We start from the raw sequence: 27,936 nt of genomic DNA on the forward strand, positions 1-27,936 counted from the left end.
CTCTCAGCCCTAAAAGGTTGATGTGTAGTCCGGAATCCGATGGAGACCAACGACCGCTGATGGTCAAGTCGTTGGCATGGGCTCCCCACCCCGTGAGTGAAGCGTCCGAGACTACTGTTATCTCCGGCCATGGTTGCCAAAATTGTTCTTTCAAGATGTTCACCCAGCAGGCCCACCACTGAAGGTCTCGAGCCACTCTGTCTGGGACTAGTAGGAGATCCGACATCTTTCCTGAGATTTGTGACCACTGGGTCCTTAGCGCCCACTGTAGAGATCTTATTCTCAGGCGAGCCTCTGGCACTAGAAAAATGCAGGATGCCATGAGGCCGAACAACCTCAAAAAGTCAAAGGCTGGTAGATGCTGGGCATTTTGAAATCTGATGACCATCTGTAGAATATCTTGAACCCTCACCTCTGGTGGCGAGGCTTTTCCCAAGGATGTGCCCAGGACTGCTCCAATGAACTGGAGTCTCTGATGGCATCATCTGACTTTAAGTTGAGGGAGAAGCCCAGCTTGTGTAGGAAGTGGCAACAATCTAGATCTGAGCCTGTTCCAGGGACGCAGCACTGATCAACCAGTCGTCCTGGTAGGTACAGACATGAATCCCTTTCCTCCTTAGACTTGCAGCCACAACTGCCATTAGCTTGGTGAAGACCCTTGGGCGGAGGTCAGCCCAAATGGCAGAATTTGATTGATAGAGTTGCCAATGGCGAACCTCAGGTACTTCCTGTGCTTGTGATGGATTGGCACATGAAAGTAAGCATCCTGAAGGTCTAGAGATAACAACCAGTCCTGAAGCTGGAGGGCCTGAAGGATCTGAGAAAGGGTTACCCATCTTGAACACGGTCTTTACTGAGGAATTGGTTTAATTCTCGCAAGTCCAAGATGGGTCTCAATCGTCCTTCGGTATTAGAAAATAGGGGGAATACCAACCCATGTTCCTCTCCGCTACAGGTACCGGTTCTATGGCACCTTTCTCTAGCAGGTCTGAAATCTCCTGCATAAGGAGCGGGTCTGGAAGCTTCAAAGAGTTGTTCCCTGGTGAATGACTGAGGAATGTGTAGGAAAGGCAGGCAGTAACCTTGGGCAACTGTTTCCAATGGCCAAGCATCTGACGTAATAGCCTGCCATTCTGTCAGATGTGGAGTTAACCTGCCTCCTAATGGTGTTGTGTGGGGAGACCTCAGAGGGGTTTAGAAGCTGCTGACGCAGATGCGGAGGGTAAAGCAGCAGCACCTGCAGATGCGGGCTTGGTACATTTGACCTGTCCACCACAGGTGAATGGTCCCTTTGAGCTGGCTGTCCTTTTTTCCGAATGGGGAATGAAAACGAAAGGGCTTCTCCTTCCAGGAAATACCTGTAGGGCAATTTGGAGTTGGACGGATTGCAGCCCCAAGTGATTTTGCTGCCGCCTTTGAGCTCTCCAGGCCGTCATCAGCTTTTTTGCCAAATAAGAGAGGTGGCCGTCAAAGGGCATATTCAGAAGCCTGGCTTGTACATCAGGAGCAAAACCAGACTTCCGCAACCATGCAAATATGCGGATTGTGGTACTCGCCACCATGGCTCTGCTGATGCCGTCAGCAGAGTCGAGAACTGTTTGGAGGGACTCGCACATCGCATCCTTCCCATCCTTGATGGATGTCCCTTGACAAAAGGTTTCCCTGAATGTAAAGTTCCAGTTAATACAGTTTAAAATAATTGTAGTACACCCCTGCACGCATTTCAAAATTTTTGCGCAGAATGCTAGTAATGCATGCATGAAATGTGGCAAGGCTAATGCAGACTTCTTCCATATGTATTGGACTGCCCGTTGGTTACCCAGTTCTGGCGGGAGGTCGCAGACACCTTATATACCATTACCAAAATTCCTCTGGTACTTACCTTTAAATACCTACTGGGGGGACATTGGAAAGGTCACTGTAAAGGTTTGGAGGCTCTTCAATCTCAGCTGTTTGGTAGCTATTTTGAAATACTGGAATTCCAGAACAGCCTCTACTAGGACTCCAGGAGCTAACCTATGCTAACGAAAGGGAGGAGGGCTACACAGCCATGGTTGTGTCCAGATGCAGGGGGACCTTTCTGGGATTATCTTTTGCGAGCAAATGAAGGAGGGAACGGCTGGACGACCCTCTAGCGCTTATGAGTGAGGGACAACTCACTGTAACCAATACTATGTCATTTGAAATTCTGACAATTGTATTTTATTATGTCGCTATCTCTCCGTCTACAAGGTTGGTCAATAAGTTAACATGTCTGCTAATGTGTTAAATAAAGGTTTAACAAAAAGAAATATCTGGCAAGCAGTGGAAGCGCCTGTTATGTAACGCGAGAATCTGTATATTTTAAAAAAAAGGACCAACACTGCTTTTTATGCGCAACTAAAGATTCAATTCAGGGTAAATCCAGTCAATATAACTTGGAAATGACTAGTCAAGCCCTACAAATTTCCTTTTTAACTTACAAATTGCTATAAAAATGTTATGCTTTGCCTCAGGTTTAAGAACATGTAAAAAAATTAAAAATAAAATGTGGCAATCTGTATTAAACCCGGACCTATTGAACAAACACACTCTTTCCCAGGCCCATATATGGAGCTAGTCCTCCACCGAGTGCAACAGTATAAACACAGTAAAAGACGGTCATGCTTGATCATCGATTTTCAACTAACGTACTACTTTTTCTTGGTGTTAGGATCACATTCCCAGTCTTGGATAAATTCCCAAACAGGAGGAAAGACAGTTGCAGGCCTGCCTATTTTTGGGTGATCCAACAGCATAACCAGTTACAGACAACGTCACATGAGACGGTTTTGCGACTAGAGCAGCATACTTTTTGAATTGATATACTTAAACCATGAAAACCTAGTAAGTCAGTAGCATTGGAATAGTTTCTTACCTGTAACTCCATTTCTCCAGCATTGGTATCTTTCATGGATTCACATGATTAGAATATTCCCCGTCGTCAGACTGGGACCCCTCGGTACACATGTAGCCTTTTCCTATAGGAAAACTTCTGACACTTGTGTCCTATCTACGTCTTTTTTTTTTTTATTACTTGTATATAATCAAGAAACAGATTTTTACAAGGACTGATTCCAGATGGAGCGAATCTCGTTTGCAGTGTGAAGAGGTTTGTCGGCAGTATAAGCCACAGTTTCAAGTTTCTGTAGATGACGGATCAGTGGCAGTGATGATTCTTGTCTTTTCGATTGCAAGTCTTAAAAGTTTGGCAGCTGCCATGTGCCATTGGGTCTTTTCGCCATTGATGATTCGATTCCACCAGATATCTTCGTTTCCTGCGAAGGAGGTGGCTGTCAGAGAGCTAAAGTAGGCGATTCTGGGTTGGTGCAAGGCAGGGCAGCACATTACTAGATGCCTTATTGATTCAGTCTGTTCAGAATTTTGGCAGAGTCTGCAAAATTTTTCTTTAGATCTCGTTCTAATGGCTAGAATTTCTTGTGTCGGTAGCACGTTCAAGCGGGCTTTCAAAAAGATTCTCATGAGGGATTTGCTGGGATATCTTTTGCAATAAGCCATTGGCTCTTTCAGCTTATTTGTGTTCGATGGCAGGTTGACTAGAAGTTTATATGAGGTCGCTTTATCGATGGTGGTGATCCAGTCCCAACAGTCTAGTTTGGTTTTGACCCTGGTAGGGTTGTTCTTCAGATCCTCTTCCGTACAGGCAATTAAGTGGAGTTTTTGGTTTTGTTCCATGGCCCACTTGTTCATGAAGTGGTTTTTGCCTATTCCAATTTCTTCGGCTATCATGTGGTAGATTTCCAGGCTGTCTGGGTGGATGACTTTCCTGTAGAGCTGTAAAGTACTGTGGTCTACCATTGCTTTGAGGGATGTGAGGCCAAGTTCTCGTCTTATCGGCGCTACTGGTGTAGAATTGGGAAGTCCTAGGACTGCTCTCCAAATTAGACCTTCGAGTGTAAGCCAAAGATGGGAGGGAATTGATGGTGTGGCGTCCATGCCGTACGTCAGAGAAGGGATGATTTTTGCTTTGTAAAAACTGATTGCTGGCTGAAGTGAAAATTTGCCATATTTTCGATCGACTGCTTTTAGTTGGGCGGCTAAGTTCTTTGCCTTAGCCCAAAGGGTTGCTTGCATATTCAGGGCGTTCTTTGTAGTATCGAGTTGGACTCCTAGATATTTAAATGAGTCGACCACTTCGATTTTTGTCTCGCTTAGATGCCAGCGAAAACGATCTGTCTTTTTGCTCCCTGGTTTTTGCAAGATCATTATTTTTGTTTTGGATTTGTTGATCGAGGTTGTTGTTGATGTAAGTTGTGAGATTATTTAGTTGGCGTTGCAGACCGACCTGAGTTTGGTCGAGTAGGATCAGGTCGTCCGCATACAGGAGTCTGGCAACCCTGGTAGAGCCTATTTTGGGCGGAAACTACCGTATCTGTTCCTGGCTGTCTTTAAAATCACCAAGGAAGGATATAAACAGGGCGGGGGCCAGGGGGCAACCTTGCTTCACTCCGCGAGATGTTGGTATAGGCTTCGAGGGTAAGACCATGATTGTTTAGCCGAACCTTTATGCTGGTGTTCGTGTGGAGACTGATTATAGGTTCCAAAATGTTTTCCGGGCAATGCCAAGACCTCAGTTTCGACCACAATTTGGGCCTGTCCACTCTGTCAAACGCTTGGGACAGGTCGACGAACGCTAGGAAGATTTGAGGGGCTCCTGCAAAAACTCTTTCCTTTAGTATATTCAAACACATTATGTTGACGCTCGTGTTTGCATTTTTTTGAAATCCTGTTTGCAGGAAATCAAAGCACGTCGAGGTAGAGGTCCATTTCTGGAAGTGTAGGAGGAGGAGTGAGGCAAACACTTTCCCGATGACGTCGAGAAGGGCTATTGGCCGATAGTTCAAGGGGTCCTCTCTTGCTCCTTTCTTGAAGATCGGGACGACCACAGCAGTCGTCCATGAGTCCGGAATCGTTCTTTTATCCTGACAAAAGTTTGAGGATTGAGCTAATGAGGATTGACCATTCCTCCGGATGTTGTTTTAGATCAAAGTTCGCTAGGCCATCGGGCCCGGGCGCTCTTGAAGACTTCAATTTTAGAATTATGGACTTGATGTCACTAATGTCAGTCTGGTCCACCCAGGTTGAGAGCTCTGTACACTTTGTTTCTTCAACATTGCCTTCTGTTGGATGAAATAGGTTCATAAAGTAGGATGCCCATTTTTCTTCTGGGATTGGATTGATCATGTGCGAGTTTGGGAACTTGCTAGATTTGTTGATGAGTGACCAAAAATCGCGAGATTTTTTGTTAGTGAGAGCCTTCAGCATGTCTTTGGCGTCCCGTTGATATAGCCCGCTTCTTTCGTTTCTTAGCCATTGCCTGAAGTTCCTCGTTTCTACGTTGAGGGCTTCCCAATCTTTTGGTAGGTTTGATGATACTGCCACTCTTTTCAATTTTCTGAGGAATTTCCGTTTCACTACCAGGGTCGGATTGTATTTATGGGTGTGTTGTTTATTTTGAATTTTAGAGATCTTCCCTGGTTTTTTGAAAGCCAACAGAAGGGGAATGTAGCTTGATCTGGCCACTCCGTTTTGAGATGCGGGTTCTGAGGTCAGGCTGGCAAATTGGTCTGTTAGTTTGCGGATGTCTGGAGCGATCAATCGAAGACGGGTTCGTTGCGAATTGGTCTCGATTTGAGTTTCGTAAAGTTGCGCAAAGGTCTCTTTACTTCTGCAAATCAGGTTTAGTAGATTGTGATCACTGTGCTTTGTTTTAATGACGTTGAATGACACTAGGTTGGAATACACAGGATCAGAGACGAAGATATAGTCCAGGGTGGCTGATGACAAGCCACGTTCCCAGGTTGGTATCAGGGCGTCGGGGTCTGATTTGATGGCTGAGTTAAGGAGGTTTCTAGATTTCATAATGGCGTTCCAAGCGAAACCTCTATCTGAAGCGGAGCCATTGGTAAGATCTTGTCTGGTTGGGACGTTAGCTGTAAAGCAGTTCGCATTAAGGTCACCGCAGATCACAATGTTCGAAGATTTATATTTGATGGTGATTTCGTCGATTATGTTGGACACTTTTTCACACATGGTCGCTGAAGGTCTTTTGGGGGTTCCAGTAGACGTTAATAATTGCTACAGAGTCCTGGGTTATGGGATTAATTGATGAATTTTCGGTGTTCCAAGTAGTCAAAATGGCCAGAATTTCATAACTGCGGGCAAGGACTTTTATGATGGTTATACCAGATCCAATGCGGGTTGCTATTAGCAGTCCCGACGAAGGGCGACCCAATGGTCCTTTAGAGGCTGGAGATATTTCAATGCGGTAACCGTCAAGGGCTGGTTTTTCACATAGCCACGTTTCTTGAAGGCATATGATGTCGTACGGACTCAGATCTTGGCTGTCAGACTTGGTAAGGTGGACGTGGCCTCTAGTGTTCCATGAGGCTATGCTTATGTTTGTTCTCGAAGATAGTTGCTGGAAAGATTTGAATGTGGGTGACGTCTCTACAACGTCGCCCGATAGTTGCTATTTCTTCACCCCTGGAGTCAGGACGTTGCGGAACCAGTTCCATTTGTTTACCTTGGCTAACTTTTCAGGCTCGTTTGGGGTCTGCTTTGTGGTATTACTCGAGGTTCTATCGATCGAAGGAACCTCTTTGCTGGCATGGTATCTCGGACGTGTGGTTGCGGAGTGACCATGATGCCATTCGGAATTGTGTTTTTGTCTACGGTCTTCACTATGCTCTACTCTCTCCACTCTCCTTGAAGTTAATCTTCGGCGTGTTGTTGTAAGGTGACCATCTGAAGGTGATCTGTTCGACGAGCGCTTTTTGGATGGTGATATTGGGCTTCGGCCCCTTCTCGCTGATCAGTAGAGATCTTCAGTGCGTGACTTGAATCTATAGTTTTTTTTCGGAGACATTCTGTAGCTATCTTTTAGTGGATCTTTGAGGATCAAGGAGGGGATCTCGTAGAGGTTGAAGCCCAGTAGGGCTAGTTCGGCAAATATGTCATGTTGTACATCGTCCAGTGCTGATTTTTTGATATGTAAATAGGCCTTCGCTTGATTCTTTCTGTGGTATGGTTCGATTAGTGTAAAGTCGGCCGATTGTAAGTGCTGAAGAGTTTTCACCTTTTTGAGTGTTCTCAAGACCGTGTTACGGTTTAAAATCATGTACCGGTCGTTGGAAGTTTTTTGTTCGATTTTGAACAGACGGGTTGGAGGAGAGGTCTTCCTACTCGAAGTAACACGGTTCTCCAATCCGCGTCTCAATATGCTCGGATTGGTACGGTTTGATTCGGGAGATGGTGCTATTAGGTGGTTCGAGATCGTTGTGGCCAAAGGAGGCTTGTTGGTTTTATGGACGGTTGGGATTGACGTGGTGGATGAGATCTTTTCGGTTCTGGTGACTTGGTTCGGTGGGGGACCATCAGTTAGGTCCAGATGTTGGCTTATATTCATCAGTGAACTCTGGGCCAAGAATTCGTCGGTAGATTTTGGGGAGGAAGAAATACAGATGACTGAATTGTTTGAGCTTGGTTTTTGCTGTGGTGTGGTTGGTATGTCTTTTGATGATTCTTTTTGTTTTGTTCTTACTGCCATCAGAGGGTCAAGGGCCGACACTGTTTGAGCCGCGGGGGAGAACGTTGCGTTTGTCGCAGAGATTTTTAGCAATGGTTTACTGTTAATACTCTGTGTTGTCTTTTGTTGGTTTTCCTCTGGTCTCTGATGTTTGGGCACTGCTTGGTTTGATTGTGTATGCTTTTCCGTTTGACTTTTGAAAATCGGGGCTGGTTGTGGAAAAAGTGCCACGATTTCTGTTTGGGTCTCTTTATCCAATGCTGCTGGCGAGGTTGCTTTGAGACGGTTTGAGAGCTCTTCTAATCTACTCAACTTGGAGTCCAACATCGCACTCCGTTCTCTGTTTCGTTGTTCAAGGGCTGTTATGAAGCCTTCGATAAATATCATTTTGCTGTGCATCATTGCAGTAAGAACATTGCTGTCCTTCAGTGAGTCGTTGATGGCTTCGTAAAGCTTTCCAAATGGGGCTAAAGCTATTGTGATTGCAGACATGATGACTGGGAGGTCAGGTTTTTTCAAGGGTGATGACTTTGCTTCCGAAATTGTAATTTCACTCAATCTTCTATTTTTTGGCGGGGATCTGGATCGTGGGGTAAAGTGGGGCGATGGGTCTGGTGGTTGGAGGTCATCTGTTTGAGGAGAAACCTCGTCTGGAATGAGGAGGTGATCAGCCAGAGGTCGAGTTGCACAGGACATCAGCGGTGTATTGTTTCCCAATTTGTGCGCTCGTATGGGAGTAGAGGAGGTTTGGTTAGCTCGAGGACCCGGGTGTTTAGGGGAAGGGGACTTGCTTACATCAATGATGCTGGTTTCCAAGACTGAGGAGGGGTGGGTGCCCCTTGGGTTCGGGCTCGTTGGATCGGTGGTCGCTCCCTTTGGTTCGGAGTCTTTATTCACGGGGACGCCTGAGGGCACTTCGTTAGAGCCGTTTGAAGTTTGCCTTTGAGGGTCGGGGGTCACTTTGTGTGGTTCTAGAACAGCGTTCACTTCTTTACGCTGGGGGACCTCGTTGTTTGGGTTGGTCGAAATCTTTTTCGGCGTCGGTTCGAGGCTGGGCAGACTAGTTTGGTCACTTTGATCCATTTGTTGGTTTTGAGATGGTAGTTTGTGCCGGCCGTGGGTTGGAGTCCCCGGCATTAATTTTCTTGCTTTGCTCATGGGTTGGAGGTCCTGAATGGCCTCCAAAATTTCAGCATCAGAGAGTTCTTTCGACTGGTCCAGTTTCCTTTTGAATTGTTTATTTATGAAGTCTTTCAGTGCACAGGACAAAAGGGGGGCTGGTAGAGTCCGCTTCCCTGTTCATTTCTTTGCTTGTTTTTTTGTTCGTGCTTATTTCAGACTTTTTGTTTCTTTTATTGGTTTGTTTGCAAACTTTTTTCAGATCGGGAGTTTTAGGATCAGGCGTAGAGTCAGTCTCTAGAAGGATGTTGGGTTTGTCTAACCGCCTTTCCGGGGTGAGAATAGTGGAAGTGACCCCCGGTTTCAAAGAGGGGGATTTGCTGGTGACGTACAACGCTGCGTCAACTGTTTCCACATTGAACTGTGTAGGTATGGAATCCCAGTCGGCTGGTGAGGGGGCCCAAGTGGTCAAGAGAAAGGCACGGTTACTTTGCACTAGGGGTGGGGCGTGGACTAGTGCCTCCACTGCAATTGTCGTTGTGATCGTAGCCGAGATTTCGTCCGTAGGAAGGACCTTCGTAGGACCCTCCGAAACAGCACACGTGGTTGAGGCGGAGGTTTGGTCTGACTGCGCGCCGGGAGCTGACGCCGTAGTGATGTTCAGGTGCGGCTTGGCGAGCACCTGTGTCGAAGAGCTGCCGCGCTCGTTTGAAGGCCCTGCCTTAGCCGAGATCGACTCGCTCCTAGAGAAGCAGATCCCGAAGCCCTCGCCGCTGGCGGGCGGCGCAGGAGCCTGGCCTGGCCGTCCTCCGACAGCCGAAGCCAAGGTGTCCCTCGTCTCGTTTACGAGACGGTGGGGCAACGCCCGTCAGGCGGGGGATGGGTTGCAGAAGGAACTGGAGCGGGGCGCCGTGTCGGTTGGGCAAGAGATCTGGCGGGCCTCCGTTTGTTGAAACGCTGCAGCGGATGACAGCAGACCGTGAGTCCTTAGTACGGGGGAGGACACGGGAAAGGAAGGGGGTGGAGGTTCAACCATGTTACTAGTCAATGTTGTTTTTGTCAGCCCGGGGTTGGGCACTTCGTTTGCTGGGATGGGTGTAGATCCATCCAAAGTATTTGTGGGGTTTTGGGGGTCGTTTGATGAGTGAAGTACGGCGTTGGATACTGGGATCGTGGCGCCGGGGAGGTCTACAAAGTTTTGGACCTTTCGGTTTGTGTGGTTTAGAGGCCGGCTCGGAAGAGGCACGGAGCTGGCCGTGTTCGCTGTGGCCAGAGTGCACAAAGAGATGTTAGTTGCCATCAAAGGGGGCCTGAGCTCCTTTAGTTTTTTTGAGCATGGCGCTAATTTGGCACTCTTACCGTCAGATGTTTTTGAGGAACTCCGTAGTACTCGCAAAGAGGCCTCTGAGATGAAATCTGTTTCGGACTGTGCAGGAAGGATTACGCTTGTGTCGGGGAGCTCCATGGCGCCTGCAGCAGACTGCGGACGACTGCTCACCCTCAGCTCACGCTCCGCGGTGGAATGGGTGGTTTTAAGCTCCAGTAGAGAAAACAGGGTAGAAAGACTGCAGACTGCGGACTGCTCACCCTCAGCTCACGCTCCTTTTGGGGCCAGCCTACGCATGCTCCGTAGGACGTTGCGGTACAAGAGTCCCGCCCCCGCAGCTCCCTTCAGATTTCGGCCCCTCCAAAGTAGGAAGGGTCAAACCTATCAAGCATATACATTGCATTCCGGGGAGGCTGGCGGGCGCATGTGAATCCATGAAAGATACCAATGCTGGAGAAATTGAGTTACAGGTAAGAAACTATTCCCTTCTCCAGCATTGGATCTTTCATGGATTCACATGCTTAGAATAGATTGTATAGCAGTAAACCTGAAGACGGCGGTGAGAATGCAATATACACTCACAATACATAGGTACACAAGAAATAAGTTTACCCATATATCTGTACCTCCATAAAGCATACGGTCACCAACGGGTAGAAAAAAACTCAGTGTAGAGCTTACCTTATTGAAACAGATGGCGCAGGACTGCTCTTCCCATCTGCACCTCGTCCGCATGCTGCCTCGCAAGGCAGTAGTGGCGGGTAAACGTGTGGGGCACCGACCATGCTGCAGCCTGGCATATGTCCGTTAGCGGAATTCCTGCCCATAATGCTGCTGAAGAGGACGTTGATCTTGTAGAATGGGCTCTAGGATGCCTTTGCAGCGGCCTTCCGGCCTTGGAGTGGCAAAAAGCAATCGTAGACGAGACCCATCGAGCCAATCCTTGCTTAGAAATTGCATTTCCTCTCTTCGACGGACCATACGCGAAGAACAGTTGTCAAGACATGAGTTCTTGTGTACGATGTAGGTAAAATTTTAGGGCCCTCTTAACGTCCAAGGTATGAAGAGCTTTTTCCGCTGCCGATGATGGGGTCGCGAAGAAAGTAGGGAGGACAATGGACGAGTGTTTGCGATACACTGTAGGAACTTTCGGAACGAAAGTAGGATTAGTTGCCAGAACCACCTTGTCTTTAAAGAATCTTAGGTATGGAGGGTCTACGACCAACGCTTGCAGTTCCGAGATTCTCCTAGCTGACGTGATAGCAATTAAGAATGCCAACTTCCAGGATATGAATTTGATGTCCGACGTGGCCATAGGCTCAAAGGGTGGTTTCATTAAGCCTGCCAACACTACGTTGAGACTCCATGTTGGTGGAAAACGTTTTACTGGGGGAAAAGTTCGAAATAAACCCCTCATGAAGTGTTTCACTAGTCTGTCGCTGAATAGAGGAGACGACTGTCTCTTCCTCGTGAACCTAAAGATGGCCGCCAGGTGCACCTTTATTGATGTGAAAAATAAACCCCCCTCTGCCAAGTGGAGCAGATAAGGCAGAACTTGCTCCGGAGTCACCTTTAACGGGTGTAGACCATGTTGTCCTCGACACCACTCACAGAACCTTCGCCACTTATAGGTGTAAGATTTGTTGGTAGAAGGGGCCCGAGCCGCTTGCAGAATTTTCTGGCAATCCTCCGAAACATCTAAGGTACCAAATTCCGAAAAGTCAGGAGCCAGGCTGTGAGGTTGAGACTGTCCGGGTCGTGATGCCACACCGTACCTTTGTCCCGGGACAGTAGGTTCGGGGAAACGCTATTGGTTGTTCCAGCGACAGGTGAAGCAGGTCGGAAAACCACGGTTGCCGCGGCCAGTACGGTGCCACTAGAATTACCTGGCAACTGTACCTGCGTATCCACTGCACTGTCCTCCGTATGAGGGGGAACGGAGGAAAAGCATAAAGGAACTTGTCCGTCCATGGGAAGGAGAACACCTCCCCCATGGAACCCTCCTGAGGCCATCTGCTTGCAAATTGTTCGCATTTCTTGTTTTCCTTTGTTGCGAAGACGTCCAGTGAGGGGGTGACCCCATTTCTCGAAAGCTTTCGTCAGCTGAACTGCGTCCATTTCCCATTCGTGTATCTGGGCCATCCTTCTGCTGAGGGAATCCGCTTGCGAGATCGTCACTCCCAGAAGATGGTGAGCCACGATGGAAATCTCATGCTTTAATGCCCAATGCCATACTTTCTGGGCCTCCATGGAAAGGGTCCTGGATCACGTCCCCCCCTTGTTTTCTCAAATAAAACATGGCCGTCGTATTGTCCGTCAGCACTCGTACTCTCGATCCCTTGATGTGTGGTAGGAACGCCTTCAAGGCCCATCGCACTGCTCTGAGCTCTAACACGTTGATGTGTAGGAGTGACTCTGTTTGAGACCAATGACCTTGCGTTTGAAGAGTGCCCATGTGAGCTCCCCAGCCAGTTAGAGACGCATCCGTGACTATGGTTAGCTGGAACTCCGGTTCCTGTAGGGGTACACCGTTCAGGTTGTGGAAACTGCCACCACTGAAGAGTCCGAAGCAGTTCGTCGTCGATGATTATCTTGTCTGACCACGATCCTTGGGCCTGTGTCCACCGGTCCGCGAGGAACTCCTGAACTGGCCTCATTAATAGGCGACAGTTTGCCACCAGATGGATGCAGGATGCCATGGCCGCTAGGACCGAAACGTATTTTCTCACTGAGAGCTTGGTGTTTCGCTGTAGTCGACTCGCCAGTTGATTGAGTTTTGAGATTCTGTCGAGGGAAGGCTTCACTAGCCCCGACTGGGTCTCGAACTGTGCCCCCAGGAACACCAACGTTCTTGATGGCAGCAGCGAGGATTTTTCGAAGTTTATGGCAAATCCCAGCTGTTGTAGAAGCTGCATGGTGGCTCGCAAACTTGTGTTGGTCGACGCTGGGGAGGATCCCCTTACCAGCCAGTCGTCGAGATATGGGTATACATGGTGGCCTTGCCTCCTTTGCCAGGCCGCTACTGGGGCCAGGCATTTCGTGAACGTTCTGAGGGAGGTTTTGAGCCCAAAGGGAAGAACCGTAAACTGGTAGTGAGTCCGCCCCATCACAAACCTCAGGAACTTCCTGCGTTTCCGACACATTGGAATATGGAAGTACGTGTCCTGCAAATCCAGGGACGCCAGAAAATCCCCTTCTTGAACGGCTCGGATCACTTCCTGGAGCGTGAGCATTTTGAATTTTAGGCTCTTTAAGGACTTGTTGAGATCACGTAAGTCTAGAATGGGATGCCCATTTTCCGTTTGGCTTTTTCACGACGAAGTATCTTGAGTAGACCCCTTGACCTTTCTGTGATCCTGGAACTAATTCTATCACACCTTTTGCTAACATGAGTGTTACCTCTTGTTGCAGTACCCTCAGATGGGAATGAGCGACAAACGCAGGTGGAATGTGCGGAGGGTTGTGCTTGAATTGTAGAGAATGCCCGTTCCTTATTGTGTCCAGCACCCATTGATCTGTTATTCATACCCATTCGTCGACATAGGCGGATACTCTTCCCCCCCAGAACGGTGTGTTGCTCGTCATTGCTGATCTTTATTTTGCTTCTCTCGACAATGACCGATAGGATGGTCTCTTCCTGGAAGTCTGCAAGTTCCGGCGTCGGTTTGCTGTTTGGGAAGCACGCATGTATCCCTGGGAGGGGTACGCCGACTTACCGAAGGATCTGTCTCCTGATGCAGAGAATCTGGAGTTACCTGAAGCCCCTCTAAAGGGACGAAAAGACTTGTAGCTTCGGCCACTTTGGAGGGCACCCAATGAACGTGCCATGTCAGAGTTCTCTTTCATTCCCTTTAGGGCCTCATCTACTTTCTCTCCGAATAGAAGGTCTCCCTCAAAGGGCATATCTAATACTTAGTATTGTACCTCCGGCCTGAAGTAGGTACACTTAAGCCACGACTGTCATCGTAACACAACCCCATTATTGACTTGCTTGAAGCCCGATTCAGCGAGGTCAACCGCGATGTTTATTGTGTGATTGGAGGCTTCCTCACCCTCGGACAAGTAACATCGCCGCCCTCCTATGCTCTTCCGGAAGATGATCCAGCAAAGGAGCCAGCCTGTGCCACATTTCTCTGTCGTATCTGGCTACAATAGCCAGAGAGTTTGCGGCCTTTACTGTAGTTGCTCCCACAGATAGCACATTTTTGCCGAAGGCATCCTGACGTCTTGCCTCGTTTTCAGGCGGAGTCGTGCACTTGTGCTGGGCCTTCGCTTTCCTCGCCGCTGCCACCACCGATTCAGGCGTTGGTTGGGAGGCTAAGCACTTGGGGGTAGACTCTGGAGCCTTACATTTTTTCTCAAGGCGACCTTTTACCGCCGGTTCCGAGAAAGGGTGACGCATTGTCTGCAAACCCTCCTCCCACACGTGATCTAGTATGGGTATTGAGAACACTGACCTTTTACCCATGTGGTCGAACAGAAAACAGTCCTTTTTCTGTTCTTCCTGGGACAAACTGAATTCCTTACACGCCTTCTCCATCATAGAATGGAATGATGCAATATCGTCTGGGGGGGGACGGGTGAGCCGGGCTCCTTGGGGTTTCTAACTCCACCTCTGACTCCCAGGTTGGATCCCTGGAGGGAGATGAGATATCCGACATGGCTCCTTTGTCAGACTCCGAATCTGGCAGCTCACCTTCCTCTTGGGCTGGCGTGCGGAAGTGAGTCGGTGGACGGGACGGGCGCGGCTCGTCGACGGGTGACTGTGGTAGGTTTACCTGAGGTAGTCTCTGGTCCAACGACTGTACTAAAGACTGAAGCGTGGACAGAATCTCCAACGACAAAACAGATTGCGGATTGAGAAGAGGGGCAGACACCGGAATTCCGGATCCCCTCGTCGACGACTTGTCAACCACTCGTAGCCCGAGGTCTGCCGGGCCAGCTATTCTCCCGCTCTCGTCCTCTCCCGAGGACAGCGACAGTGCCTGTTCCTGCAGTAAAGTATCCGGAGGGATCGGATCGAAAACTTCAGGCCTCCAGGCTTCCTGTAGAACCTCCGTTGACGAGGCCACCATCGCAGTCGTCGGTGGGACGGTAGATACCACATGCGTCAGTGGTAGGGAGGAGGCCGATGACTGGACCGCCGTCGACGGTGGCTTAGCAGGTGGTTTAGGCGGTCCCGCCTTTTCTGCACTTGGCCTGCTTTTTCTCGATTCGTGGTCGATCTATGGTGATCGCCCGAGGAGGATTTCGGCCTTTCCTTGTCATGCTTTTTTGACGAAGATGACGATTTTCTCGACGAAGATTCTCTAGCTGAATGACTCCGAGATGACTCTTTCTCCGTCGGTCGAGATTTCTTCGCCGGTGGTTCCGACGATACAGCGCGGTGTGATATTATCGCTGATTGTGTGGAGCCTAACTCCGAAGGGGGGTATGCCCCCGCTCCATCATTCAACCATGGCACCAGCCGTCGATTTCGGTCTTTGAGGAAACCCTTTGCATATGTCAGTTATCAGCCGAATGAGGGTGGAGACAATATATACAATCCATATGTCCATCCCCCTCGTAAACTTTTTTCAAGCCGCACGTTGCGCACGGGACAGCGCCTTTCCTGACATGAAGGAAAAAATTCACCTAACTCCAACTCCAAGTACACAACCTTGTACAGTAAGATGACACGAGGAGATCCCACTACTTTGGAGACGGTTGAAATCTGAAGGGAGCCGCGGGGGCGGGGCTCTTATACTGCGACGTCCTACGGAGCATGCGTAGGCGGGCCCCAAAAGGACGTAGCTAGGACACAAAAGTGTCTGAAGTTTTCCTATGGGAAAAGGCTATATATGTGTACCGAGGGTTCCCAGTCTGACGGGGAATATTCCAAGCATGTGAATCCATGAAAGATACAACGCTGGAGAACTATATTTATTTCAAAGCAATGCAGCTTGAAAGGTATGCAACAATGAAATACAGTTAGCAATGCATTACAATAGGCTCATGTTCCCACAGCTCCACTAATTTCTATGTGGATTTGATAAATTAAAAACACGGGCATGTGAACAATTTCTTTAAGACATTCCTGGCAAAATACACACCCCAATGTTAATGAAATGGACTACAAGGGGCGATGAGATGCTCAGCCAGGTTCTACTCGGGCAGGGCTAACTCAACGATTTCTAATTTCAAACTTCAGTTGGGTAATATTAAACCCCATGATTGGGAGGGCTTAGAAGCTGGCAGACTCCTGCATCATGTGCGAAATAAAGGGATTTTTACAGAAACAAGCTGGTTTTACATTTGTGTTACAAGCTGGTCACTGTACAGCAGTGAAACCTTTTTTGTAGCAGATAAAAAAATTGAAACAATTAAAGAGAAACCGCTAGTGAAATAGTCATAACAATACTTGGGAGCGAAGGTTGCCATCTTTGCGCCTCTCTACCAGTCTCGGACTAGCCTGTAGGTTTGCCATAATGCACACAATCAAACGTGCAATTTGACATTTAGTGATGGATAAATAAAAAAATAAATATCAGCTCCTGAACTGCGCGACATACACATATATGTGCACTATGCATTGAACATAGATTTATAAACGTACCAATAGACCGTTGCAGTCCTGCTGTACCTGGCATTCTGAGTTAGGCAGATCATCAATGACATTCCAGTGAAAATGTAAACGTCTAATAGGTCCGCCATATGTTTGTAGGTGTTATGAATGCAACATTGACAGTACAGCCAGCGGAACATGATGAAATGACGTTAGGGGATCGCCTATGTATCTTAAGGGCACACTGTTTATACTCCAAGGCAGACAAAAGGGTAGATATTTGCACAGATGGGCGTTGCCGTGTTAGCTGGGGATATCCTTGTTAAAATGATCTCTCTCAAGGAAGAGATTGCCAATTACTGATTCTTGGGTTACGGAGCAGTCACAGGCCCCTGGCAGCAGTGCGCCCTCTGCCTATTCCTGCTCAGGATCAGGAGTGTTGGGGACAACATGTATAACATTGGACACGTTTATAAGAGGTTTTTGTTTTTCCTGTGTATAACCAGAGTACATGCTTTTTGTAGTTCCTCAAAGCAAGGGGGCACATAGCGATTGCAAGTAGGAAGAGTGAAGAAATGTTCCTTCGGGGACTTGTCTAAAACAAAACTAAGAGGCTACTAAAAAAGAATTAAAAAAACAAGAACGCCTCCACAGAGGGGGAGCAACTTGCATAAACTGGTAAAAATAAAAAATCTGCTTTGGAAGACTGTTGTGGAGGGTGGGGTCTGTTGATGCAGAAAACTTCACAGGCGAGCATTTGTTCGCTACAGAAATCGATTGCTCATTAACCATCTTTGAGTTTTCAAAAGCAACCAATGCAAAAAACAAAGCAAACTCCGGAGATACATATTCAACCCACCCTCCATAGTACAGGGACTGTCCCCTCCCCCTTCAACTACTCCCCCTGTGCGGACCATCCCATCTCCCCCACAAAGTGCCACTCACTCCCGCTGTCCGTTACCCTTACCCCACCCCACCACTGGGTCCCTCCCAAACACCCTGCCTCAGTTGCCTCCTGCCATTTCCCCCCCAATTTGATCGCGTTTTTTGGGGGCAGCCCCTGTCCTTGAACACCCACAGTTCCAGGTCACAATGGTCCATTCCCTCTTGCCAAGACAAGAGCCACTGTGTTGAGGACCCCCTCCCCCCCCGCCCACACACCATCCCCCTGGATGCTATGTCCCACTTGGCCACCATCAACCCGGTCTTGATCCAACGGGAGAAGTCCGCTCCCCTCAACCCCCTCCCCCCCACCTCGCCATACGTGCGATAGGCAAAGCTTCGGGCAGCCCGGCACTTCCCAGGACTCTCGTTAAAGCCGCTTGGACTGCTCCCCAGAAGGTGCCGAATTCTTGGGCAGGCCCAACTAGTGTGTATAAAAGGTGCCCTCCTCTGTGCCACATCTGATACAGTTAGGGTCCGGGCCCCTCCCAGTTTTATGCAGCCGAGCCCTCGTGCAGTATTCCCTGTGTAACACTTTGAACTGCACTAAAGTGCTAGACACCCCAGCACCCCCACCCAATCCTCTTCCTCAATGTTTCCTAGATCCCTTTCCCAGTGCTCCTTGGGGAGGGGGGGCGGGCATTGAGAAGTTGTTGATCACTCGCTCGGCAGAGTGTCGCGATTACCTTTCCTGGTATTTTCTCTGGCCTCGCCTGTTGGCTTCCAGCAGTGAGCGCTCCAGAAGGTCCCATTCCTCCCTACCCTTGTGGCTCATGGCATGCTGCAGTCTTGGTAAAGCGGCCATTATTATGCAATCCAAGAGCCACCTGCAAGTGTTTAAAGGTGGCCAAACGCTTCTACATGAAATGTATGCAACCAGCTCAAGGGGCAAGAGTTGCGGGGTGCCCCAAAGTGATATATGGCATTTGTAACGTGCCTATACACAAGCGTTTCAAAACGCGACGAGGCGGGGGGGGGGGGTCAACAAGGCGAGACAGACAACGATCCTACTAGGCCAGTTGTCATTCAGATCGCACAAGGGTAGAGGGGAAGGGAAAAGTGCAAGGGTAAAGGGAGAGGGGAAAGTGCAGTACAGGGTTAGTAGAGTACAAGATAAATAATAAGGGCCAGCTGGTGGCAAGTGCAAGGTAAGTGCAGGGAGGAGGGGCTGTAGGGATACAGAGACAGTGCCGCAGTGCAGGGGTTGCCAGGGAGGCAGTGCAGGGAAGAGTGGCTGGGCCAAGGACCGAGATCGGTGAGTGGCCAGTTGCAGATTCAGTGCAGGTTAAGTGATTTTAGCAGGGGTGAGAAAGCGGAGGCAAAGAGGAAGGTTTTGAGGTGCTTCCGGAACCGGAGATGGTTCTCAAGTTTGAGGGAGGCAGGAAGGCTGTTCCAGAGGGAGGCCCCTGCTGCAGAGAGATCTACCCCCAACTTGTTGCTTGGAGAAGCGGCTGACCCTGAGGGAGTTGGAGGCGGATGAGCGAAGTGCTCGTGAAGGAAGATAGTGGAAGGTATTTTGGCCCAAGGCCCCAGAAGGCCTTGTGGACAATGCAGAGGGTTTTGAACTTAATCCTCGCAGCCACTGGGAGCCAGTGTAGTGATTTCAGTCCTGGAGAGATACGGTCCCTGGGCTTGAGGCCAATCACAAGTCTTGCAGTCCTGTTCTGGATGAGTTGCAAAGGGCGGAGAGTAGAGTCAGGCAGATTTAGATAGAGGCTGTGACAGTGAGCTTCTGGAGGAAGGAGAGGAAAGGAAGGATACTTCTGAGGAGGTGTAGCTGGTAGTGTGAATTCTTAGAGACGTCAGATATGTGAGGAGAGTGTGGAGTCAAAGATGAGAGGTTTTTTTGCCTTGCAGGTAGGAGCAGGAAGAGGGCCAAGAGAGGCTGGCCAGAGAACTGCAGGGAAGGAGGGAGTCAGTGTGCCGATGAGCAGACTCTCAGTCTTACTGGCATTAAGGCAGAGGTCGTTGGCAGCACACCATTCATGGATAGCAGAAAGACAGTCAGATGAGGGAAGGGGAAGAGGAGGCCGAGGGTAGCCTGAAAATGAGCTGGGTATCAACCGCATAGCACTGTAAGTTGCGACAGAGAGCGGCGATGTGGTGGGCAACAAGTGCCAGATACTGGTTGAACAGCCAGGGAGAGGTTAGATCCCTGGGGGACACCACAGGTAGAGAAAAAGATGTCAGAGAGGAAGGACCCCAGTTGGACCTGGGCAGGTCGATTGGAGAGGAAAGAGGTCAGCCACACCAGAGCCTGACCAGTGATACCCAGGTTATCACGGAGACGGTTGAGCAGGATGGTGTGGTTGACAGTATCAAAGGCAGAAGAGAGATCAAGCAAAATGAGAACACATGGGGTGTTAGAGTCAAGGTTCGAGAGCAAGTCCTCACGGATGTTCAGGAGAGCTGTTTCCGTGCTTCTGGCAGCTCTGAAGCCAGACTGATAGTCATGAAGACATGAAGACTACCAACAGATTCAGCATGGAGATTAAGCTGGGAGATGGCAAGTTTCTCCAGGAGCTTGCCCAGGAAGGGAGTGAGAGATTGGGCGATAGTTAGCCGGGCAGGAGGGGTCGGAAGAGGGTTTAAGAAGGGGGTGCACAAGGGAGTGCTTGAGGAGTGGGGGGGGGAAATGGGAAGACTCCATGATGTAGCTTCTGCTGCAACGTTTGTGAAAGCCACACAAGCTGATTGAGCTGCAGGGCAGGGTAGCCTTGGAGCAGGTGGCTTTTGAAAGGACACTGTATACAATACAGAAGAGCCAAGCTGGGACTGACATTATCAACCCTAGCTAGAATTAGAGCTGTGGAAATAAGAATACTCTCCGGATACTTACTTGCTAGGGAAAAATAATCAGTTTATTGAAGTAGGAGAGAACAATATAGTGCTGGATTATGCTAAAGTGTGAATTATTTTTAACCATCAGGTGGAGTTTGAAATTCCCGTTAAATGTCACATTTATCAACTAAAGAATAAGCATAAGGAGTGGGACTGAAACTTTGCATGTGTAATCAAAAAAACTTAACTCAGGAATTTTTATAAGTTTTTCCCAAGAGGCTGGAGCCCCGCATTACCTTGAGCGATTCTTAGTCAGCAAATGCGAAGAAAGTTCATGGTTCTTAGTTTTAACCTACTGGGATCGGGAGAAGTGACAGTGTCAAAGAAGGGCATGCTTTGGCAAGAAAGAGTGTTGGCTTATTAGGAATAAAAAGGCATATTGAAATAGTCAGGCAGCAGTTGATTTAATGTCCGTCCTTGACAGGGGGAAGAGAAGACAAGACCCATAGCTTTTTGGTGTAGATTTCGTTAAGTTTGAGATTTCCTACTCTATTGCATTCTTGTATTTTTGGAATAAAATCATATTTTTTTTTTAATCTGGAAAAAAACTGATTGTAATGCCTTCTATATCAATTTTAAAATCATATCATATATAAACACCCTCTTCAAAATCAAAGATCTTTAACAACTCTACCGACAATGGGGGTAACTAATGTTGCTAATCTTGCTTAAAAAATCCCTTTGCTTTGGAAGACTGTTGCAGGGGAGACATGCAGCTACACTTCGAAGAGTGTGAGGTCACTACCAAAATGAATCAATCACATAGTGCTCTAGGACCTATGAGCAAAGTTCAGGGTGCATGACTCACGGTTGCAACCTCTGATGAAATACTAATGTGCGACAACCAAAAAATCTGGCAAAGCTGCAGGGCCTCGTGGTCTCAGACTCCTTTTGCCTGTCTTCCCCCCCCCCCCAAAATAAATTGGGGCTACGTTGGTGGCCCCAATCACCAATGCTGCAACTACAGAAAGAAGATTGCCACTCTTGCCGACTTGATAGTTCCGGTGAACAAAGAAAAAGGTTCTCCTAATGATTTTCCTGTTCACCAACCAATATCCTCCTTAGATGCAGTACAACGATTTTTCTAATTAGCTACAGCTTAGATTTTTGTCTGGGAGAATAGTTAATGCTTTCAGCACTCACCAACATTTAGTCAGGCTACAAGTCGCTGTTTTGAATTCTGGCAGGTGCCATTCATCCTTTTGATTACCATTAAAACTATGCAATAACAGCACTTAGCACCTGGAGAAGCTAGCATGTTATGCTATTAAGAAAACTGATTGGAGGAACAGGCTTATGTTGGGTAATTAAGCTAGGTCTCAATAAGGCGTCATCCCAATCAACCATTGCCTCAGACATGCAAATAACTGGGGGAGAGGGGTGGCAGGAGAGTAGCATGTAGCTTGCTCAGAATTTGCCAAACCATTCCAATATCATTAACTTTTAAATTGTGGACCAAACTCACGGGTGGCCAACATCAGTTAATACAATTGGGGTACGCAGAACTACGGTCATTGGTAGTGGTTGTGAAGCTGGACTATTAATAGCAGTTCACAACCAACAGGGGATTGGAGCTGGGTGCACCCTGCCCCTTACCAAGTGATTTTCTTGAATTATTTTAGGCAGACCCACACCAGCTTAATATAAATCCTCCTTCCCTAAAAGTGTTCTGTTGTCGATCCCATGTTTTAGATTTAACTCGGATGCTTTCAACAGAACTTTGTGCCTGCCAAATATCTGGACCTGCACCAACCAGCATTAAAGCAAGTAAAACCCAACATAGTGCACTTGGATGGAGGCAGAACCACTTATATTTGCTGGGAGTGCTAGTTGGAGACTGCACATCTTGGGAATCATCAAGACTGATAAGTGTTGGAGGTACGATTAGATTTAAATTATAGGGTGCACATGCCACCCCAATGGATATTGGTCTTTGAGGCTAGAGCTTAGCACTGAGCGGCCATTTGGGAGTCAAATTTGGGATATGTTAATAATGCTGCCAGGAAACCGCTAACTTAATCACTTTCATGAAAACAACTTTGTAGATGCCAAGATGTGGTTGCCGTGCAAATGTGTAGAACTGGATGTTATTAACCTCGAGACACGCAAGCTCACCTGAAGGCCTCAGGGCGCACAGAAAACAAAAAACAGGACAAAACAAAAGAGCGGGATCAGATCAGGGTGGCAGATATGCATGAAAATTTAGATTGAGGGAGAGTTGAACAGCCTTTTTGTTTCTTTTTTTTTTTTTTAAAGTCATTCGTGGACTGCATTTTTTTTTTTTTAAATCAGAAGGGAGAAGATTCCAGATAGCACGGGCTGTGACATCCAAACTTGTCCCTCCATATCTTACAACCCTGAATCTAGGCTGAACAGTCTGGCCTGATCGCGAGACCCAAGGATGCGTGGAGGCAGGCATAGTTTAAGGCCCTCTGAGATAGCTTGGGGCCTTACGGGCCAAGCATTTGTGGGTCAGGGTCAAAACCTAATGGGAGACCCTTTGTTTCACCAGCCACTAGTGCAGTTCTCTTCAGAGTTCCGACACAGGATTGCGTCTTGAAAGACCTAGTACTGCTCTGACCAGCCCATTTTGTGTCGCCTGAAGAGCATAAAAGTTGGATTCGGGTGTGCCGGCTAACATACTGTTACAGGAATCGAGCCGTGAATTGACCAAGGCTGTGGCCAACAGACGGATTCTTCTGTGGAAGAAAGGGATGAATGTGAGTAAGCAGTTATTAATGAGGCCAGAGGATGCACAAGTCTTGGCCACATGCTGTCTCATGGTCCGTTCACACCCAGAGTTTTCACGCTCTTGACTACTGGAATTGTAACGTTGGCAATAGTGAAATTGGCTTACTCTAGAGCCTGTTTTTTTAGCATATGGCTTGAGGCGGTGATTAATATCCAAGTTTTCTCAGGGTTAAGGCCATAGAATTGGCCACCATTAGGCCTGGATGGCGGAATATATGAAGTTCATGGCTTCTGAAACCTAGGAGTAAATACCAGAGTTTTAGGACAACCTCAGCATTGTCGGGATACAGGACACCCAGATCGTTAAGAATCACCAGCAATGTAAGGATGTAGATATTAAATAAGGTTGGTGACTGGTGTGGAGCAGGCGTCATCTATGGCAACTCTGGCAGTGCGGGGGACCTTGGTAGACCAGGTCAAAGGTCCAGCAGCATGAGAAGGGCTGGGTGAAGTTGATCGATTGAAGGAGAGACTATATTTGACATCCAACATGGCGGTTTCATTGTGGGGGGGGAATCCAATCATCTTTGAGATGGGAGGGGACACACCCCTCAGAGAAAGAAAGATTAGCAAGTGGTCACCCAGGAGCCGAGGCAGCTTACCAGGAGCCTTGAGGGGCAAATGTCACCCTTACATGAAGTGTAGGCTTCATGGTGGTCATAATCCGGGTAATATCAGCTACGGAGCTTTGAGAGAAGGATAAGACTGGCCGGGCATTGCCAGAGGGAGGTGGAGCAGGTACTATGGTCTCAGAGACCCCTCATGACACCAGACAGATCCCTTTGTTTCATCACAGACTGCATTTGTGAAGTTACTTTGGCAGTTAAGGTGTCATGAATTGTTGGACACCAGTAGTCTGCAGAACAATTTTAGTACCGAGTTTACTCTTAAATTCAGTAAGAACAGCACATTGTTCCCTTGAGTTTGAATGCGTAATTCTGTTACTGTAGTGATGGGATTTTGCATGCACGATGGCAAACCTTAAATTCGTTACTAGCTTGTGGGAAGCTAATGTTTCCGGGGAGGGCTGTTTGCACCAAGCTTGTTCAGTAGACCTCCAAGATTGAGAATATATTAAACCATTTGAGAGTTAAGGTTTCATGAGTTTAAACATAAATAAAACGTTTTTTAAGCTGCGGTTTTATTTCCAAGTTTTCCGGGCCCCTCCAGAAAAAAAAAAAAAAAAAAAACACAGCTAGTGTTTATTTTTATAAAAAAAAATAGCACTTACCGAGATGCAGCTGCAGCTTTTCTGCCTGTAGTCTCCGGTCCCCATCCTCCGCGTACAGCACCAATGAAGGAAAAGCCACCCAGTGGTAGCTTTTGTTTACTACAGCTGGCTGGCTTTTCCTTCATTAGTGCCGCAAAAGCCAAAGCCAGCACAGGCGGGCATCCATTTCACAAAATGGATGTGCCCATGTGCTTGCTTTTGCAAATTTTGAGCTTGAATAGCTCAAAATTTTACATAAGAATTAAAAATAAAAAAAAAGTGCGAGTATATTTTTTATATTGCCTATCTATTTTTTAAACAAACATTTTAGGCGAACTATTCCTTTAAAATACCCTCACTGAAGAAAGCTACTAACTGCAGAAAATTCCCTGAATGCAGAATGATTACAGTTCTACTTTAATGTCATACCATTTGGGACTACAACATGGAGATGTGGGGGTAAGAGTTAAATGTGGCACTTTATGTGCACATGCACCTTTGGGGGGAAATGAGGATTTAGTGTGCACCAAATTCCGGGAAAGCCAAAGCACAGCACTTACTACGGTGGTGATTTGGCACAGTATGAAACCAGGTAACATAACTGTCTCCAGATATGGTATAGTTACAAAAGAATTGGGTACCCAGTCAATATATCTAAAACATTACAGAGTGGACCATAAAAACAATATATAAAGGGTAGTCGGGTAAAGGGGTGGGGTGGTGTTATAAGGGTAAAAATAAACCGGGGACTTGGCTTAACCCAACACCAGATAAAATAAAAATATCTGCAATGAAATGTACCACTCTAATGTCAGTCGGTAAAAATCACATAACCAAGAATTGTTAAAACGTGGTTAAAACCCATTTCTCTACCAATTATGGCAAAATATGTGCTCCCACACTAATCGAGGATCCCTCAACTTCCGTTACCGAGTCATGCAGTTTAAATTACTGAACAGGCTGTATTACACTCCTCTCAAGATCTCCAAATTTGCTCATACTACACACCTGTGCCCGCTGCAATTCAGAGGACACAGACCATCTACACATGTTTTGGACATGCCACATATTAAGAGACTTCTGGGATGGGATTCTGAGGGCTCTTACAGACATCACGGGCATGGTGATTGACCCTGACCCGCTGGGGGTGCTGTTCGGGGTGTGGAATGACAGTGAGGCTAGACGTATGGCTAAATTGCTGAACATACACTTCTTGGCTATCATGCAGTCTATTACAATGCTGGAAGAGCTCCCCTCCGCCCCCCCCCCCCCCAACCTTTCAGAGGTGGCTCAATGCACTTACATGGGCCCGAAATTGCGAGGAAGAGTATCTCAACATGCTCCCCGCTCACTCTCGCCCTGGGAACATATGGTCCGCCTTTAATAGCTACCTTGTCAGTCAGGGAGTGCATCTGGAAAGGACTCGCCCTCTGCCCCATATGACTGATCTCAAATATTACGATGTCCCACATTTGACTGCTTCTCCCACTGTGCATGTGTTATTCTATCTGCTAACGAACTGTGTCTCTTACACGTATCGATTTTATTGTATGCTCTGACGAGTGTTGTAAACCTCTGCCAATAAAAATAAAAGTTTAAAAAAAATCTCATCCTTAACACAAGTTGCGCTATGAATCTGCTGCCAATAGCTCATGATGTTGAAATTAATTATAGGTCTTTGACCGTGTTAGAAAAAATGCTGTTTCACTGAAAAGAAATTTGCAGAAGTAAACAGTGATGGTTTAAAAACGAAGCATCTAGTGCTTAATCCAAATGGTTATTTAAAAACAGATGTAATGCAAATGAAGGATTGCTTTTTGAAAAGTGATAGAGAATTCAGAGCAACCACGATTTACTTCTAAACCGTACCAGTTATTTTTTTTCGTAATAGACAAACAGTAAGAGCGTCAAATGGCACTTTATTTGTCTAAAGAAATCTTTAAAACTTACCCATTTCATGAGTGGTGCCCAGAAAAAGACAGTTCTAGGACCTAGAAAAAAGAATGAAAGGTTTAAAAACGGAAAGAACAAACAAGCTTTATGATCATGAATACTGAGAAATGTTTGGCTGCAAAACTGCAGATGTAAGAATTTAGTCAATTGGTGGTAGTGTATGTGAGTGAAGATCTGCTTCTGAAGAACACATTAGTCCCCGATTGGAACAGATTTGCTTAGGAGTAAATAGGGAGACCCCAATAAAAACAGCTGGGCAGAACCCAACATTGTGCTATGGCTTTGATTATCCCCATTGGCGCTTTATCACACAGGTTGCAGAGCTCTGGCTCGCACTTGTGGCTCTCCTTTACGTTGCAGTGCAGCGCCCTGATATAGTGGAGTGCAGTAGAAACATTGAGGTATAACCGGGGCAGCGATGGTACAGCTCAAATTTTTCTCACCGCCAATGCAGTGTCAGGACTGCCATGTTGTGCCTAATGCAAGCCCCGCCAGACCCTCCTTCACTGTACTGCATGCGGTCAAAGACAGGAAGTAAGGATGGCACCGTCATTTCGGTTAAGACCGGCTTTACGCTACTAATTTACCTTGTCAGACATTCTACAGACATTCTACAATGAATAGATATACGTTCTTACAGAGGATGGATTGTCTTATTCCAATAAAGATTTGACATCCCAAATCACTTTTCATAAGAGAAGAACAGGCTTTTATGGTAATTAAACAGTATCTTATAGTCAATGGTGATCTATTTCCATTATACAGTTACCAGGGTGCAGGATTTGCCCTACTCGTTGGCTGACAAGAAATGGTGAGGAAAATATATGCACTTTAGGTATAGGATATTTATCTGTTGCGAAACTGCATCGATTCATTTGCAACTGTGGAATATTTGGTTAGAAGGTAATTGCTAACTTCATGTGCAAACTTGGCCTGCTTTTACATGGCCTGCGAATTCTATTGACATGCTGCAAACACAAAGAGACCATGCATCAAACCAGGACCATAGAGACCACTTCAATGTATATAGAGGGCTATTCACATTGTATGTGATCAGGCAACAGGTCAATTGAAAAATGCTTCGTGTCCAAGCATACGATCCATAAGCCAATTGAAGGATTCTTTCCTGCATTCTTTTATACACTTGGTGGAGGAGTGCATCTGCAACGTGCCTCGCAGACACTTAGTTTTAAAATAATATATTTAACTCTCAGAAGGAATCAGAGACTTTGAGGTGCACTAGGAGAACTAACTTGGCAATTTCTTACGTGCCTATTTTGATGGACATGGCAGAATTTGCAGACGGAAGAAAGTACTCGAGAAAACATTTGGACAAGTTCTCTTGCACCTCCAGGAACAAGGTTTTACTATCCCCAAGATGGGAAGATGTATGTGGGACAATAGACCTGTTCACCAGCTGGGGATTGTCGATATAGGACTTAGAGCGTGGACAAACAAAAAAAAATGCAGATCTGGGGGCGTGACTAGCCAGAGACGATGCAAGATACGACTCCACAGAGTCCCTGTTCACTGTTCCCATCCCGGTGGTATTATCACCCCTTCTAGGCACGTAATCGTTCCATACCTGAAGAAAAGAGTTCCCCACAAACTACAGACTTCCTGGTTCCACTTGGAGCCGTTTGCTGCAGGGCAGAGGAAGAATTGGATCCCCGAACAGAAGC

General features: G+C 47.2%; 1 protein-coding gene across 1 annotated transcript in view; it reads right to left on the reverse strand.

Annotated features, from left to right (window-relative positions):
- Positions 1–27,936, reverse strand: part of MPC2 (mitochondrial pyruvate carrier 2) — a 157,273-nt gene that overhangs the window by 88,854 nt on the left and 40,483 nt on the right. Inside the window, exon 2 of the mRNA XM_069636470.1 lies at positions 26,252–26,292. Within this exon, the coding sequence (XP_069492571.1) occupies positions 26,252–26,292 (41 nt within the window). The remainder of the gene's footprint in view (positions 1–26,251; positions 26,293–27,936) is intronic.

The sequence above is a fragment of the Ambystoma mexicanum genome, chromosome 7p (genome assembly GCF_040938575.1).
Source record: "Ambystoma mexicanum isolate Mex_15411 chromosome 7p, UKY_AmexF1_1, whole genome shotgun sequence".
NCBI classification, from domain to species: Eukaryota; Metazoa; Chordata; class Amphibia; order Caudata; family Ambystomatidae; genus Ambystoma; species Ambystoma mexicanum.